We start from the raw sequence: 16,249 nt of genomic DNA, 5'->3' as shown, positions 1-16,249 counted from the left end.
AGTCAATTCTGGGTGGAATTGTAGATCTAAATGTGAATGCTAAAGCTCATATAATGAAATATTGGAGAATATCTTCATGACCTTGGAACAGGGAAGGATTTTTTTTTTAAATAGTATACACACAGAAAAGCACTCACCATAATGGGGAGGGGTATTGATGTATTTGAGACATTTATCTAGTCAAATGGTACCATAAAGAGAGTAAAAAGCCAACCCCCAAAGTGGGAAAAGATATTTGTGACACATAAAACCTACAGAGGGCTTATGTTCATAGTATATAAGGAATTCTTACTAATCACTCAGGAAAGGATTGACAACCCAATGGAAAACAAACAAGAGACTTGAACTAGTACTTTATCAACTAGGATAACCAAATGGCCAGTGAACATGTGAAAAGTTGCTCTATCTCACTGGGAATCAGAAAAGCAAATTAAAACCACAGCAAGGTTTTACTGCCTACCGGCTAAATTAAAACATCTGACAGTACCAAGTGTTCAGGAGGGTGTAGAGCAATGCAGACTATAATATCAACTCGCCAGTGTAAGTAAGCATAGATTGGTACAAGCACTTTGGAAACAACTTTTAATTGATAAAACCAGCGTCCTATGACCTAACAAACGGTCTTAAAGCCTACACCTGCCAGCAACATGTGCACCTGTGCAGTGGACTGGATAAATAGTGGTACATTCCTACAGTGACTGTTATACAGCATTAAAAATCAGTGAATTAAAGCTACATGACTCAATGTGGCTGAATCTCACAAATACAATGTTGAGTGAAATAAACAAGACAGAAAAACAATACTTGCAGTAGTCTGATTATATTACCTGAAGGTTTTTTTTTTAATTTTTTTTTTAATGTTTATTGCTTTTGAGAGACAGCACAAGTCGGGGAGGGGTAGAGAGAGACACACACAGAATCTGAAGCGGACTCCAGGCTCTGAGCTGTCAGCACAGAGCCCGACATGGGGCTCAAAATCACGAACTATGAGATCATGACCTGACCCAAAGCTGGACGCTTGACCAACTGAGCCACCCAGGCACCCCTGCCAGTGTTCTACTTCTTAGCCTGGGTGGTGATTTCATGAGTCTTTACTTTGTAATCATTTAACTTAATTTTTGTTTTGTGCACATTTTGGTATGTGTTAAATATTTTACCAAAAATGGGGGCGTGACTAAAAGGAGAAAATAAACACCTTAGTTACCAGGAGATCTGATCTCAAATTTCAAGTCTGATAGCAATTTGCTATGTAACAGGGTCAAGTCACCTTATCTTTATTGACTTTTACATTTAAAAGGAGGGAGTTGTATTAGGTGATTGCCTGTGTCTTTAAAGAAAAAAAATCCATTGCATTTAAGTACCAACATTTTATGATGAGGTTCAAAAGCTATCAGTAAGGTAAAAAGTTTTTAGAGTGGAAATAATACCACAAAACTCTTTGTAGCCATTGGCAGTTTGACATACTTTCACATTTCTGGGGCACAATTGCATATCTGTAGTAGATACATTCATTTTGGATAAATTTTGTCAATTCCTGTACCATAGGCGATCTACTAGACTCTCTGCTCAGAAGGATTTGGAACAGAAAGAAAAACATCATGTAAAAATGAAAGCTAAGAGATGTGCTACTCCTCTAATCATCAATGAAATTCCACCCTCCAAAAAAATGAAAGTGTAAGTAGCCACAGCTTCTGTCGGTTGGCATAGGTTTTACTCCTGTTTGCTCCTGTGGTTAACAGCAAACAGAATATATGGTGCTTGTTCTTATTTTTATCAGTTAGGAATGTATTTTGCTATAAGAAATAGCCTATTCACCTCGAGTGGTTTAAAGAATAGTGATTTATTTGCTTCACAGAAGTTTGCTGTTGGCTTTGGTTCAGTGACTGAACAGTGCCAGGGCATTGTTAGCTTTTTTTTCATACTTGTTACTCAAGATGGCAGCTCTGTGTTTCTTAGCTTCTTCCTTGTGCTTGTTGCCTCGTTGTCACAAGATAGCTGCTATATATCTAGGTATCACATCCATGTTTAAGAGAAGAAGGAGAGTATGATGAAGAGGGGCAGCACCCATATCACAAAAGTGAAAATTTTTCAGAAACCTTGGTTATACCTCAGTTGCCCTACTGTGTTGCTTGAATTTTCCCTAGTGCAAGAGGAGCTCTCAAAACAAGTACAGCCTTTGTACATTGCCACCCCAAACAAAATTAGAATTCTATTGATAAGAAAGAAAGTGGAATAGATATTGGGAAGGCAGCTAGCTATCTGCCGTTTGTGCATTTTATGATAAGCAGTTGGAATCTCTCCCCACCCTCCTGAACCATCATCAGACAACTCTTACCTTGACTTCTGTTGGTGTTCTCAGAGTTTACCCATTTTATCCATTGGTACATACTATTGAAAGAATCTTGCAATTGAGACGTGCTTGTCCGAATGAAAGAGAAAATTTAAGCCTTATGTGATAGATTTGGGGAGGAGAGTACAGCAGTGTATGCTTTAGGGAATTGAGAATATTTATTGCTTGTTCTTTTGAACTCAAGTTCTAACAAAAAAAAGAAGCCAGAGGAAGAGGAAGAAAGCAGTGCCCATCAAGATACCTCTGAAAAACATGAGTCTTCCCCAGAGAAAGCCAAGGGCCGACATACTGTGTCTTGTATACCACCTGTGAGGTATGTTTCTTTCCTGAATTTAAACTTTAGAGTCAATAGAGTAAAATTATAAGCAGGTACATCTGTAGTGTGGAGCACATGGAGCTTGGGAAACTAATAAAGCTGTAACTATGGTGAGGTGAATTGTTTCATGTCTTGGGGGATGCTCAAGTCTTAAACATTGAGGAAAATATACTATTAAAGCAAATTAAAAGGAATATAAAAGGAAAAAGTTAGTAAAAAGGTCCTTACTACCTGAATTGAACAGTTTCTATTTTACCAAGCTCCCTTCAGGTCTTTACGCAAGTAAAAAATGTATTTTTACAATCTGTGTATAAGTAACCTTTGGGATTTGTTTTCTTTGCTTGCCACAAGACTATTTCTTTTTTCTTTTTCTATACTATACTATAAAATCTTCCCATTTATCCTTTTTCAATAGCAAATACTCTATCAAATTATATTTACCATTTCCTGTTGAAAATGTAGTTACCAATTTTTCACTATTAGAAATAATCAGCGAACATTTTTATTGGTAGGGACTTTTTTTTGAGTAGTTTCTTCAGGCTGAGGAAAGAGAAATTCCTTGATCAAGCCTAGTTTTATGGCTGTTGATATTGCCAATTTTATTTCTGAAATAAATGTATGAATTTACAATACCATCAGCTTTGAATGAATATTTTTATTTCCGTGTACCCTGTCCACATTGAATTTGTTTTTTGCATTTAAAATTGTTTAAATTTACTTGATAAAATGTTGATGGCATCAACTTATTTTAATTTTTATTTGATTGCTGATAGGATTATATTACTGTTATTGTGAACATCTTTTCCATATTTCCTCTTGGGTGGATTGTCTATTTCCTTTTCTGTTTATCTGTATGTGGTATTAGCGATAGTCTCATTGTTAAGAATGATTACTCTAAATTGAACTTTTGCTATGTGTCAGGTACTTGGGAAACACCCGATTTAATAGTCACCAAATATTCTGTGGGGATGAATATATTCCTCATTTTACAGTGGAGAAAACTGAGTCTCAGAGGGATTAAATATTTTTCTCAAGAGCACATAGGTAGAAAATGAAATGACATGGTTGGGATTTGGACTCTAGCTGGTTTCACTCCTAAGTCTCTCTTCTCCATCACAGAGTATATTTTACATATGTTAGTCTTTTGTCATATTTCTTGCAAATATTTTCCCCATTCTACTGGTATTTTAATCCTACTTTTTCTTGTGGCCTAAAAGCTGATCATTGTATAGTCAAATTTATGTCTTTTGTAATATCTTCTATAGTCAATTTTAGCTTTCTTTTTGAAAAATTTTCAATATCGTTATAACTTGTGCATCTTGGTTTTTTGTGGGTTTTTTTGTTTTGTTTTTTTTTTCATACTGTTACATAATTAAGTCAGTATCGATTTATCAGATAATCCTTTTTGGCTTTGATGATTATTTTATCACAGGTTAAAAATCTTGTCTGTAATACCTTTAGACTGTTTTGAATCAGGAGCCTCTTTCTTCTCTCCTCTCTTACCTCCTTTACTGATTTTCCCTTTAGGCAAAAGATTCTAAAAAGTACTGAGGAGCAAGAGTTGGAGAAGAGAATGAAAATGCAACAGGAGGTGATGGAGATGCGGAAAAAGAATGAAGAATTCAAAAAACTTGCCCTTGCAGGAATAGGTCAGCTTGGCTCTGGTTGATTCTGATTTATGAGGGGTCCTTCCCATAATCTTGGTAGGGTTTTTGAAGTCTCTAAAGGATAAAAGTCTTTATTGGTTAGTAGCCAGTAGAAAAAGGTATGTTTGTTAGAAAGCTGGACATGGATATTCTTTATATCCCAATGATTATTTCCTAGAATGTTTTATATACACCAGACTAGGGCGCCTGGCTGGCTCAGTTGACAGAGCATGTGACTCTTGGTCTCAGGATCGTGAGTTCAAGCCCCCATATTGGGCATAGAGGTTACTTAAAAAAAAAATGGGGGGGGGGTATTATATATATACACCAGACCTTTTTTAGAGCGCACTGTTGCTCTCTGTCTCTAACTGTAGAACTCACACCCATCTTTTGAGGCCCTTTTCCATGAAAATTTCCCTCATTTCTTCAAGGATAACTGATTCCTCTCTCCTTTTCCTTTCTAATTCTTTTTCTTTGTATTAGAAAAAGAAGGAATTACGATTGAGACAGAAGATAAAGCCATTGGGCATGCCAGTTTTTTATTGTTGTTTTCCCATTTTAATTTTAGACAGAGGAAAAGACAGCTGAGCGAATCCACTTGTAGCTACAGAGGACAAGTAGGACTGAGGGAGCGAAAGGGTCAGAGTTCTGCTTTGCTCTGGCATACATAGAGTTATTATTGGTGGAGTCAAAGCTATAAAGCCCTGAATACTGAGTTGAAAAAGCACCCCTGGAGTTTATAGGATTTCCTTCATAGGCATGTTAAGTGTGCTTTTTAAGACAATTCATAGCCTTTCTTGTCAAAAGTATTCCAGTTACTGTGTGTCCAGAGCTATAACTACACCTAGGAGATGGGATTCTTCTCCCCTGTTCTACCTCTTTGCAGTTTGCCTCTGACCAGAGGTCCTCACACTAGTAGTGCTCAATGAATAAGGTACATATAGTAAGTAGTGTCCTTGAGCACTGATTCAAATTTGGGGCTATGTGTAGAGAGTGAACAATATTAAGATCCATGATGATAGAAATATCAAAAGGACTGGATAAAGGGGATTTACTGGTATTCTCTATTCTTAGTGTTACCTGTGTGTTTTACTCTGCTTCTTACTCAGGGCAACCTGTGAAGAAATCAGTGAGCCAGGTAACCAAATCAGTTGACTTTCACTTCCGCACAGACGAGCGAATCAAACAACATCCTAAGAACCAGGAGGAATATAAGGAAGTGAATTTTACATCTGAACTGCGAAAGCATCCTCCGTCTCCTGTAAGTTGATGGGCTAAATGGATATTCTTGTTACTAATTCAGGGAGGATTTCGGGTGCAGTACTTGTGGTCACTATAATTGAGAGAAGCGTGTTTTTGAGTTAAGGTAGCTCTAAACCCTCACTTTGCCCCATTAGCTTTATGATCTTGGAGAAGTCATGTGGCCTCTCTGGGAAGCATTTTAAGTTGCTGTGAAAACTGATTTAAGGATGTACATATGGAGCTCCTGGTAACTCAGTCATTTAAGCATCTGACTCTTGATCTTGGAACAGGTCATGATCTCACATTTGTGAGATTGAACCCCTCACCAAGCTCTGCCTGACAGTGCGGAACCTGCTTGAGATACTCTTTCTCCCTCTCTCTCTCTCTGCCCCTTCCCCACTTGTGCACACATGCACTTTCTCTCTCTGTCTCTCAAAATAGTTAAATAAACTTAAAAAAAAAAAAAAAGAAAGAAAGCGGAGTGCATGGGTGGTTAAGCATCTGACTTCAGCTCAGGTCATGATCTCACGGTTTGTGAGTTTGAGACTGCGTCAGGCTCTGTGCTGACAGCTCAGAGCTGTAGCCTGTTTCAAATTCTGTGTCTCCCTCTCTCTGCCCCTCCCCTGCTCATACTCTGTGCCTCTTTCAAAAATAAACATAAAAAAAAATAGAAAAAGAATGTACATAAAGCACTTAGAATTCTGTGTGGCAAATTGTAGGTGCCAGCTTGCTACAGCTTGTGCTCTTACAAAATTCTTGAAAAAATCTTGTGTTTACAAAGTTTTGTGCAATATATGACAGGGCTTATGGAAGAAATGGGGTTGGGGCAGACCATTTAAATCTAACAAAATGATAAGAATCCTACTTAAAAATTCTAAAAAATATTTTTTGTAAGTTTTATTTATTTGAGAGAGAGAGAGGGCACACAAGCAGGGGAGAGGCAAAGAGAAGGAGAGACAGAATCCCAAGCAGGCTCTGTACCATCAGTACAGGAACTGATGTGGGGATGCAGGGCTTGAACTCATGAACCGAGAGATCATGACCTAAGCCAAGATCAAGAGATGGACACTTAACTGACTGCTCCACCCAGGCATCCCTAAAAATTCTAATACTAAGAATTTCTTCTTGCATTTGCAGTAAGCATCATTACTTGTTGAAGTCAGTCCTTTGCAGTCTTAAACCCTGGTGTTGTGCTTCTTCCTTTGAGATGTAGGTCCTTAAAGAGTTTTGTTTCTAATCAGAGACTAATGTTATGAAAGTTAATCATCCAAGGACTAGACTCCTTCATCACTCAGTTTTGGGGAGGATGTCTGCAGAGATTCTGATTCAGGCAGTTGCCTGACCTGATCCAGACCCAGAACCCAAATCAATTTTTTCTTAATGGGATTAAGGGTGAGGGGAATACCTTTGCAGCTTTTTTTCCCTTCTAATTTTCAGAAAACTTGTTCTTGCTGGCTTCAAAACACTGACATGCTTGGAGAAAAAAAATCACCTTATTAACTATTACAGAACAGATAATTTGTTAAGCCCTAGATCCTTTCTCCCTTCTTTTTAATGTTTATTTTTGAGAGAAGAGAGTGAGCATGCACAGGTGCTTAAGCAGGAGAGGGGAAGAAAGAGAGGGAGACAGAGAATCCTAAGCAGGCTCATGCTGTCAGTGCAGAACCCATGAACGTGGCTTTGAGCCACATGGCTCAAACCCACAAACTGTGAGATATGACCTGAGCTGAAATCAAGAGTTGGACACTTAACCAGCTAAGCTCCCCAGGCGCCCCCCCAGCCCCTTTCTCCCTTTTTTAAAAGGTGGGAACAGACTAGTTTTAACCTTTGCTCAAGGACTGACAAATTTAGGAATAATAATCTTGACTTTTTATTTAAAAAAAAAACATTTTTTTTTAACATTTCTTTATTTCTGAGAGAGAGAGCGAGAGAGCATGAGCAGGGGCGGAGCAGAGAGAGGGAGACACAGAATCCAAAGCAGGCTTCAGGCTCTGAGCTGTCAGCACAGAGCCCGATGCGGGGATTGAACTCATGAACTGGGAGATCACGACCTGAGCTGAAGTCGGACACTTAACCAACTGAGCCACCCAGGCGCCCCATAATAATCTTGACTTTACCACAGTCCTTTTTTCTTTTGATCCTCTGTGTTGAATATGCGGCTTATGGTAGATCTGAGCTCTTCCAAAACACTTCATTTGAGGACCAACTTTCTTTACAGGCTCGAGTGACTAAGGGGTGCACCATTATTAAGCCATTCAACCTGTCCCAAGGAAAGAAAAGAACATTTGATGAAACAACTTCTACGTACGTGCCCCTCGCACAGCAGGTTGAAGCCTTTCATAAACGAACCCCTAACAGATATCACTTGAGGAGCAAGAAGGATGATAGTAAGTTTCATATCAACATTATAGCTGGTTGGAGCCTCCCCTAGGATTTCATTTGCTTACATAAATTTTCCTTTAGTTGAAATCCTAGCTTTTGAACTAAAGTATGGCATATGCCTACATGCAGACAAGAAGTGCACAGTTGAGCATCTTTGTACTCCCCGCTCTGGCTATCTGTCTACTTATATACATCAACCACCTTGATCCTTCTGGTCAATAATTGGCCAGGTATTGTACCTTTGCCACTTGTCAGGGTGTATTGGTGCAGCTACTTAACTATAGAAAATGGAAGCAGTCCATTCATTCAGGGTTGTGTGCTTTTTGTTCAACCATTCAACAAATTTCACCACTATAAACCAGGTATAGCAGTGAACAAAATGGACTTGGTGCTGCTCAACATTAAGTTTCTAATTCAGTGAGAGAAACAGAGCACTATAGATTATGGTAAGTGTAACGAATGTAGAGGGACACACAAGAGTGAAGAGATGTGGGAGATAGGTAGAGCATGTCTGTAAGCTGAGAAGTCCCTGGCAGTGAAAAAAGTTGAAGAACCAGGGCAGAAAGGAGATAACCAGTGATTGACCCTGTGCCAGCAGGTGGAGGAGGGATACTTAGCTCAGGTGGAGTGCTTGTTCTTTGAAGGGAGGGTAGAAGAGAGAAGAATGGGTGCAAATGCCAAAGGGTTTGTAGGTTTGGGATGAACACATGAGAGGATTCTAATCTCTTAGCTTTTGTCTTTATGAAAATAATTACTGCAAGAAGGAAAGTAGAGAAGTTTGAGAAATGGAAGTCATGTAAAATAGTTGTCTAGAATGTAGGACTAGCATTCTGGATAAAGCAGGATTTTGTTGTTTTGCCTTTGAAGGTCTCAGTGTTTTCTGCCCTTGCATTGGCATTGTTTAGTGCAGCCAGGCAAGCTTCTTTAAATACAGCATTAATATTGTTATTATATTCCAGGGGTCATTTGTCAAATTTTAGATTACAAAAATAGTGAAATGTCTTTTTTTTATCCTAATGGAAATTTAAATATTAAACGTGACTTTCCAAATAATATATGACTTCTAGAGTCTGATATGCCCTGCTTTTAGAATCTTGGTCCTGGCAAATAGAAAAAAAATTATTTCCTGCAATTAAAAAAATTTTTTTTTAATTCCAGTATGGTTAACATATGGTGTTGTATTAGTTTCAGTTATAGTGATTCAGCAATTCTATACATTCCTCAGTGCTCATCATGATAAGTATACTCTTAACTCCCTTCACCTATTTCACCCATTTCCCACCCACCTCCCCCCAGGTAACCATCATTTTTTTTTGTCTATAGTTAAGAATCTGTTTTTTGGTTTGTCTCTTTTTTCCTTTGTTTTATTTTTTTTAATTCCATATATGAGTGAAATCAAATGGTATTTGTCTTTGATTTATTTCATTTAGCATTATATTCTCTAGGTCCAACCATGTTGTTGCAAATGGCAAGATTTCATTCTTTTTTATGGCTGAGTAATATTCTGTTATATATATATCCATTCATCTGTCAGTGGACACCTTGGGCTGCCTCCATAATTTGGTATTGTAAATAATGCTACATTAAACATAGGGGTGCATATATCTTTTCAAATTAGTGTTTTTGCATTCTTTGGGTAAATACCCAGTAGTGGAATTACTGGATCACATGGTAGTTCTATTTTTAATTTTTTGATGACCCTCTGTACTGTTTTCCACAGTGGCTCTATTAGTTTGCATTCCTACCAACAGTGCACAAGGGTTCCTTTTTCTCCACATCCTTGCTAACACTTGTGTTTCTTATGTTTTTGATTTAGCCATTCTGACAGGTGTAAGGTGATCTCTCATTGTAGTTTTTTGATTTGCGTTTTCCTGATGATGAGTGATGAACATCTTTTCATGTGTCCCTTGGCCATCTGTATGTCTTTTGTGGAGAAATGTCTGCTCATGTCTTTTGCCCATTTTAGATTATTGGGTTTTTGTGGGTTTGTTTGTTTGTTTTGTGTGTGTTTTTTTGGTGTTGGTGTTGAGTGGTATAAGTTCTTTATGTATTTTGGATACTAACCCTTAATTGGATATGTTGTTTGCACGTATCTTTTCCCCTTCATAGGTTGTCTTTTAGTTTTGTTGTTTCCTTTGCTATGCAAAAGCTTTTTACTTTGACATAGTCCCAATAGTTTATTTTTGCTTGTATTTCCCTTGCCTTGGCAGGCATATTTAGAAAAATGTTGCTGCGGCCAACGTCAGAGAAATTACTGTTTGTGCTCTTTTCTAGGACTTTTATGATTTCAGATCTCACATTTAGGTCCTTAATCTATTTTGAGTTTATTTTTGTGGATGGTGTATTTTCTGCAATGATTATTTAAAACTTTATGTAGTTATAAATAATTGTTATACGTATACTTGAAGGCTGACTTATTTCTAAAATTAATAGATTTGGTTTGTATCTCCTGCTGTTATGTGGCCAGATCTAAATTAGAGGACTCATTCTACGTAATTATGAAAATTGACAAGGTTGCCTCTGGTCAGGTAATCAATATTGTCTATGAATGGTAGTGATGGTCTTAAGATTGATGCTTTGACGCAGTCTTTTTACTTTCTCTATTTGACTTTCTTTGAACAGGTCGTGATGTTTTGATGTAGACGCATTTAGGAAATTCACAAAATTGGGAGTCATTACTTGATCTTTAGAAAGGCCTTATTTTAAAGCTGGAATAAACAAAAGTCTTACGTGTCAGTAATAAGCAAAATAGTTGGCATTGTGAATAGAAAGGCAGTACATGCCTGTGCAGTGATAAGGAATCCATCAGACACAAATGGATTTTAAGTTCAGAAGATGATAGTAGAGTTTAACCAAAGACTACCTTCATCATACCCCTCAGTAAAGAGTGACAGGGAAGAAGGGGCTGCATGTTTGTCAGGTTGACTGACATGAGCTGAGCTGAGCGTGGAGGGCAGCCACTCTGATTTGTCATCTCTGGGCTGCCTAGTTGAGTCAGCACCTAGAGTGTGCTGGGAGTCTTGGGAGCTAGGTGAATGTCTGTGATCTTGGTTTACAGCTCTGTTACCCTCCAAGTCTGCTGTGGTCAAGATATCCAGAGACCCACAGACTCCTGTGCTGCAAACCAAACAACGCACAAGGCCAGTGACCTGCAAAAGTGCAGCGGATCAGGAGGCTGAGGAGCTTGAGAAACTGCAACAGTAAGTCCAACTGGCAGTATTTGAGGAAGAGTTCCAAGAATCTGCCTGCTTTCTTTTCAGTCATATATATGTGCGTATATATGTACATATATATGTACGTTTTGGGTTTTTTTTAGTTTTATTTATTTATTTTGAGAGAGAGAGAGTGCAAGTAGGGGAGGGCCAGAGAGAGAAAGGGAGGGAGAGAATCCCAAGCAGGCTCCATGCTGTCAGCACAGACCCTGATGTGGGGCTTGAACTCACCAACCATGAAATCATGACCTGAGCCAAAACTAAGAGTCAGACGCTTAACTGATTGAGCCACCCAGGCGCCCTTGGCTGCTTTCTTTTCAGTTCTATAATGGGGATAGTTGCTGTTTTTCTTGTCATGGGAATTTATGGCATTTGAGTTATAGGCTCTGTAGTCTGTGCCCCTGCCTCTGTGATTAAAAAATTAGAAGGGTATGGGGCGCCTGGGTGGCTCAGTCGGTTAAGTGGCCGACTTCGGCTCAGGTCATGATCTCGCGGTCCGTGAGTTCGAGTCCCGCGTCGGGCTCTGTGCTGACAGCTCAGAGCCTGGAGCCTGTTTCAGATCCTGTGTCTCCCTCTCTCTGACCCTCCCCCGTTCATGCTCTGTCTCTCTCTGTCTCAAAAATAAATAAATGTAAAAAAAAAATTAAAAAAAATTAGAAGGGTGGGGGGTGGGTGGGGGGCACCTGGCTGGCTTAGTTGGTAGAGCATGGGACTTTTGATCACAGGGTTGTATGAGTCCCATGCTGGATGTAGAGTTTACTTAAAAATAAAATATTAAAAAAAAAAAAAAAAAGAGAAGTGGGAATATGCAGATATCCTGGAATATAAAGTGGTAAAAACGAAGGGGGTAGGCAAACTTACTCAGGATTCCAACTAAGGAGTGTCCTCTGAACTTAGTTGAGGTAGATCCCACCCTTTATGGCTACCCAAGGGCTCATTACAGCTATTATTGGTGGAGGAAACTGGAACAAAGTGTGGTTAGCACTGGAATTTGTCTCCTGTATCCTTCTTTCATTCCTTTTTGTACTTCTTTTGAGGCAGGGCAGCTTCCTCTGGGAAGAGAAATCCCAGTCTTTAAAGTGGTAGGAGTGTTAGGATTGGCTCCTTTATTCTTTGTTCTGGAGGTAGAGACAATGGCTGTGGAATGAGTCAAAATTTTGCTGTGCTTGGGTAATCATAATAATTATTTTTCTGTTTTAGACCTGCTTTGTTGTTTGTGTAATTTTTATTTTATTAAAAAAATTTTTTTGTGGTGTCATTTAAACTCTTATCTTACAGATACAAATTCAAAGCACGGGAACTTGATCCCAGAATTCTTGAAGGTGGGCCCATCTTGCCCAAGAAACCACCTGTGAAGCCACCCACTCAGCCTATTGGCTTTGATTTGGAAATTGAGAAAAGAATCCAGGAGCGGGAGTCCAAGAAGAAATCTGAGGATGAACACTTTGAATTTCATTCTAGACCTTGCCCTACTAAAATCTTGGAAGATGTTGTGGTAAGAATGGTTAAGGCCCTGTATGCTGGCAGAAATATCCTGCTCATGACCAAATATCTCCCTGTTCACAAATGTTTGAGTAGATACTATGATCAGGGCATTGTATTAGGAACTGTAGGTGATAAGAGACAAGTCAGAGGTGGATTTTGCTCTCAGGAAACTTAAAGTCAAGTAAGGGAGACAACATGTATAAATAATATAAAATTAGAAGTATTCTAAGAGCAGTGACAGTTAATAGTACTGTAGGAACTCAAAGGAGATAATGATTTCTTCCAGACAGGAGGTTCAGGGAATGCTCTGTGGAGGACAAAGCATATGACCCGAGTCTTCACATCGTCCTCATCATGTGTTGTCACTGTCATAGTAGCTGACGCTTTCACTATGTGCTAAACGCTCCTCTAAGCCCCTTCTGTGTATTAACCCATTCATTTTAACCACAATGCCTTCAGGTGATTTACTGTAATTATCACTGGTTTCAGATGAGGCAGTTGAGGCACAGAGACGTTAAGTGGCATTCCTAGGCCATTCAGCTAGTGAATAGTGGAGCAAAGATAAGAACTCAGGCACTCTGCTCCAGAGTTCATGATCTTAATACTTCGTTATATTGCCTCTCCATTGTATGGTAGATTTTGGACTCGTAGAAATACAAGTGAAATGGACTGGCAGAGCATTCCAGGCAGTGGAAGTAACGTAAAAGCCTAAAGGTAGAAAACACAGGGTAGCTACTGGGAAGCAGGTGGGTGGCTCATTTAAGCTACAGAAAAGAAGTACAGTATATCAAGAGGAGCAACTGGAAATGAGATTAGAGAAGTGGGTTATAATGTGATGGTGGGCATATAGTCAGGAATTTAGGGAAAACATACAATTAGGAAGAGATGCCACAAAGAATCAAAGAATCAATAATAGGGTTCATCTACATAAGTGCAAAGATGGTTTTTAGATCTATTTCTGTGCAGGTAGGGAAACACCTTCTTCCTGTATTGGACTGACTTATATCCAGGTACTAAGAACTCTCTTTTTCTGTTTTCTTTCTTTTTGCTTGCCCTTTTGAGTCACCATGGTTTTAAGTGAAACTGCATCAAAATATATTATTACCTTGGTCCGTGTACTTAGTTTTTTTTTTTGTTTTTTTTTTAAGATTTTATTTCTTAGTAATCTCTACACCCGTCATAGTGCTTAAACTCACAACCCCAAGATCAAGAGTCGCATGCTGCTCTGACTGAGCTAGCCAGGCACTTCTGTTTATTCCATTTTCTTTTTTTTTTTTTTTTTTTTTTTCCAACGTTTTTTATTTACTTTTGGGACAGAGAGAGACAGAGCATGAACGGGGGAGGGGCAGAGAGAGAGGGAGACACAGAATCGGAAACAGGCTCCAGGCTCCGAGCCATCAGCCCAGAGCCTGACGCGGGGCTCGAACTCACGGACCGCGAGATCGTGACCTGGCTGAAGTCGGACGCTTAACCGACTGCGCCACCCAGGCGCCCCTGTTTATTCCATTTTCTTAGCACTAAGTCAGAAGCAATCCAAAGTTATATTTTCCAGGCTTTAAGAAAGCACAGTAATGCTTAGAAATAGTTCTTCCCCTCTTCCCACCTTTATGGCTTACTGCATATGAGACCTCTTTTCTATTCACAATGCTTTTTCCTTTTTCTTTTCTTTCCTTGACACACAAGTACTATAGGCCAAACTCTGTTGCACAAACTTCTAAGAAACCTCTTTCCACACAAGTGATCATTCTCCAAGTCCTATGCTGTCATTTGCCCTTTGTCATTACCCACTGAGGAAAATGCTCTGAATGTAACAAGGGAAATGTAGGTTATATGCAAACTTCAGAATCCTAGAGCCTAGCAGAAGGGTTCAATGTTTTCATTTTACACACTAGAAAATCAAGGCCCAGAGAAGAGAAGTTACTTCTTCAAGGCTTTTGTAACATGCATTTAGTACCTTGCTTTTAGTAACATCTTTTTCTCTAAGCTCCTGGCTTTCCCCCCTGCTACAAAGCTTTGGTTTTTATTTAATTCACTTTTACCCTTTTGATTTTTACTATATCCTTGTATCTCATATTACCAGTATTGACTTTATATAAAATTGACTAATTTTTAAAGTAATTTTATTTTTTTTTCAATGTTTATTTATTTGTTTTTGAGAGAGAGAAAATCCCAAGCAGGCTCTGTGCTGTCAGCAGATCGACCCGGGCTCAATCTCACAGACCATGAGATCATGACCTGAGCTGAAATCAAGAGTCAGATACTTAACCGACTGAGCTACTCAGACGCCCCTAAAGTAATTTTAAAGGGAGCATATAAATCATTGTGTAAATGGAAAACCAGTACTTTTTGCCATGAATAATAATACTAACAGCTAATATATGAAGCTTATTATGTGCCAAGTTTTATTCTACGCTCTTCAATTTATATAATAACTTACTTAATTCTCATAATTTATATAGTAACTTAATTCTCATAATAACTCTTGAGGTAAACACTATAGGTCCTATTATCAGTCTGTTTTATAGTTAGGAAATATAATAGTTAAATAACTTTCCCAAGATCACTAACTAGCCAGTGGCAGAGCTGGATAGATTCTAGGTATATGGTTTCAGGGTCTGTACTCTTGTATTAAAATAGAAGGTACCTTTTTAAATAGAAAGGTCTTGGGAAATATGTGACTATTAAAAAAAAATAGTCTGCATCCCACTTAACATCCTCTTCCATGACATCTGTCTTACCTGAACTTTGATTTTAGAAACCCTGATTTAGGAAATTGGGCTGGCAGTTTGTTGTACTTTGGACATGCTAGGGTGAACTTGTATGTGGGGAAGGGTGCCTAGAGTTCGGTAAGATTTAGTTAAGTGAGATCTTAGAGTAGCCTTGTACTAGTTTATGCCTTGTTGAGAATTCTGGATAAACATATCAGCAAAGCACTAGGTAAGTAAGATGCAACTGAATTGATGTGGTACGCTCCAGGGAAGTGTTTGCCAAATCCAGCTGGTTCTCAGAATCCTCTGGGGATCTTATTACATAAACAGATTCCTGGGCCCCACCCCTGGAGTTTTGATTTGTTATGTGCAGCATAGATTAGAGAGAGCCCCAGTGAGAAATTAGTGTCTGACACACAGTAAGCAGTTATGTTGTTAATAGTAATAACTGTCATTTTCTCACATGCTCTCCTCATGCCGAGCGTTTTATGTAGATTGTTGTCTTCTTGCAACAATTCTTAAGAGGCAGGTTTTATCTTTATTCCTGTTTTTCAGATGAGGAAGAGACAATAGGAGGTATCTAGTATGCAGAGCCAGGATCTGAACCCACCATCTCCTTGAATACTTTCTTATTCTACTGCACAGTGCTAACTTACCATCATTTATTTTGGCAAACTCAGTTTTTTTTTTTTTTTTGTTTTTTTTTTTTTAATTTTTTTTTTTTCAACGTTTTTTATTTATTTTTGGGACAGAGAGAGATAGAGCATGAACGGGGGAGGGGCAGAGAGAGAGGGAGACACAGAATCGGAAACAGGCTCCAGGCTCCGAGCCATCAGCCCAGAGCCTGACGCGGGGCTCGAACTCACAGACCGCGAGATCGTGACCTGGCTGAAGTCGGACGCTTAACC

General features: G+C 38.8%; 1 protein-coding gene across 9 annotated transcripts in view; it reads left to right on the top strand.

The window, feature by feature from the left end:
* The window catches only part of TPX2 (TPX2 microtubule nucleation factor), a 59,122-nt gene that overhangs the window by 28,191 nt on the left and 14,682 nt on the right, over positions 1-16,249 (top strand). For all 9 annotated transcript variants that reach the window (XM_049650958.1, XM_049650961.1, XM_049650951.1 and 6 more), the window contains 7 exons: positions 1,546-1,674; positions 2,535-2,663; positions 4,194-4,315; positions 5,422-5,573; positions 7,773-7,941; positions 10,995-11,136; positions 12,427-12,643. In XM_049650958.1, the coding sequence (XP_049506915.1) occupies positions 1,546-1,674; positions 2,535-2,663; positions 4,194-4,315; positions 5,422-5,573; positions 7,773-7,941; positions 10,995-11,136; positions 12,427-12,643 (1,060 nt within the window). The remainder of the gene's footprint in view (positions 1-1,545; positions 1,675-2,534; positions 2,664-4,193; positions 4,316-5,421; positions 5,574-7,772; positions 7,942-10,994; positions 11,137-12,426; positions 12,644-16,249) is intronic.

The sequence above is a fragment of the Panthera uncia genome (assembly GCF_023721935.1).
Source record: "Panthera uncia isolate 11264 chromosome A3 unlocalized genomic scaffold, Puncia_PCG_1.0 HiC_scaffold_11, whole genome shotgun sequence".
NCBI lineage: Eukaryota > Metazoa > Chordata > Mammalia > Carnivora > Felidae > Panthera > Panthera uncia.
The sequence above is the reverse complement of the archived record's forward strand: the minus strand, read 5'-3'. Positions and strand labels throughout refer to the sequence as shown.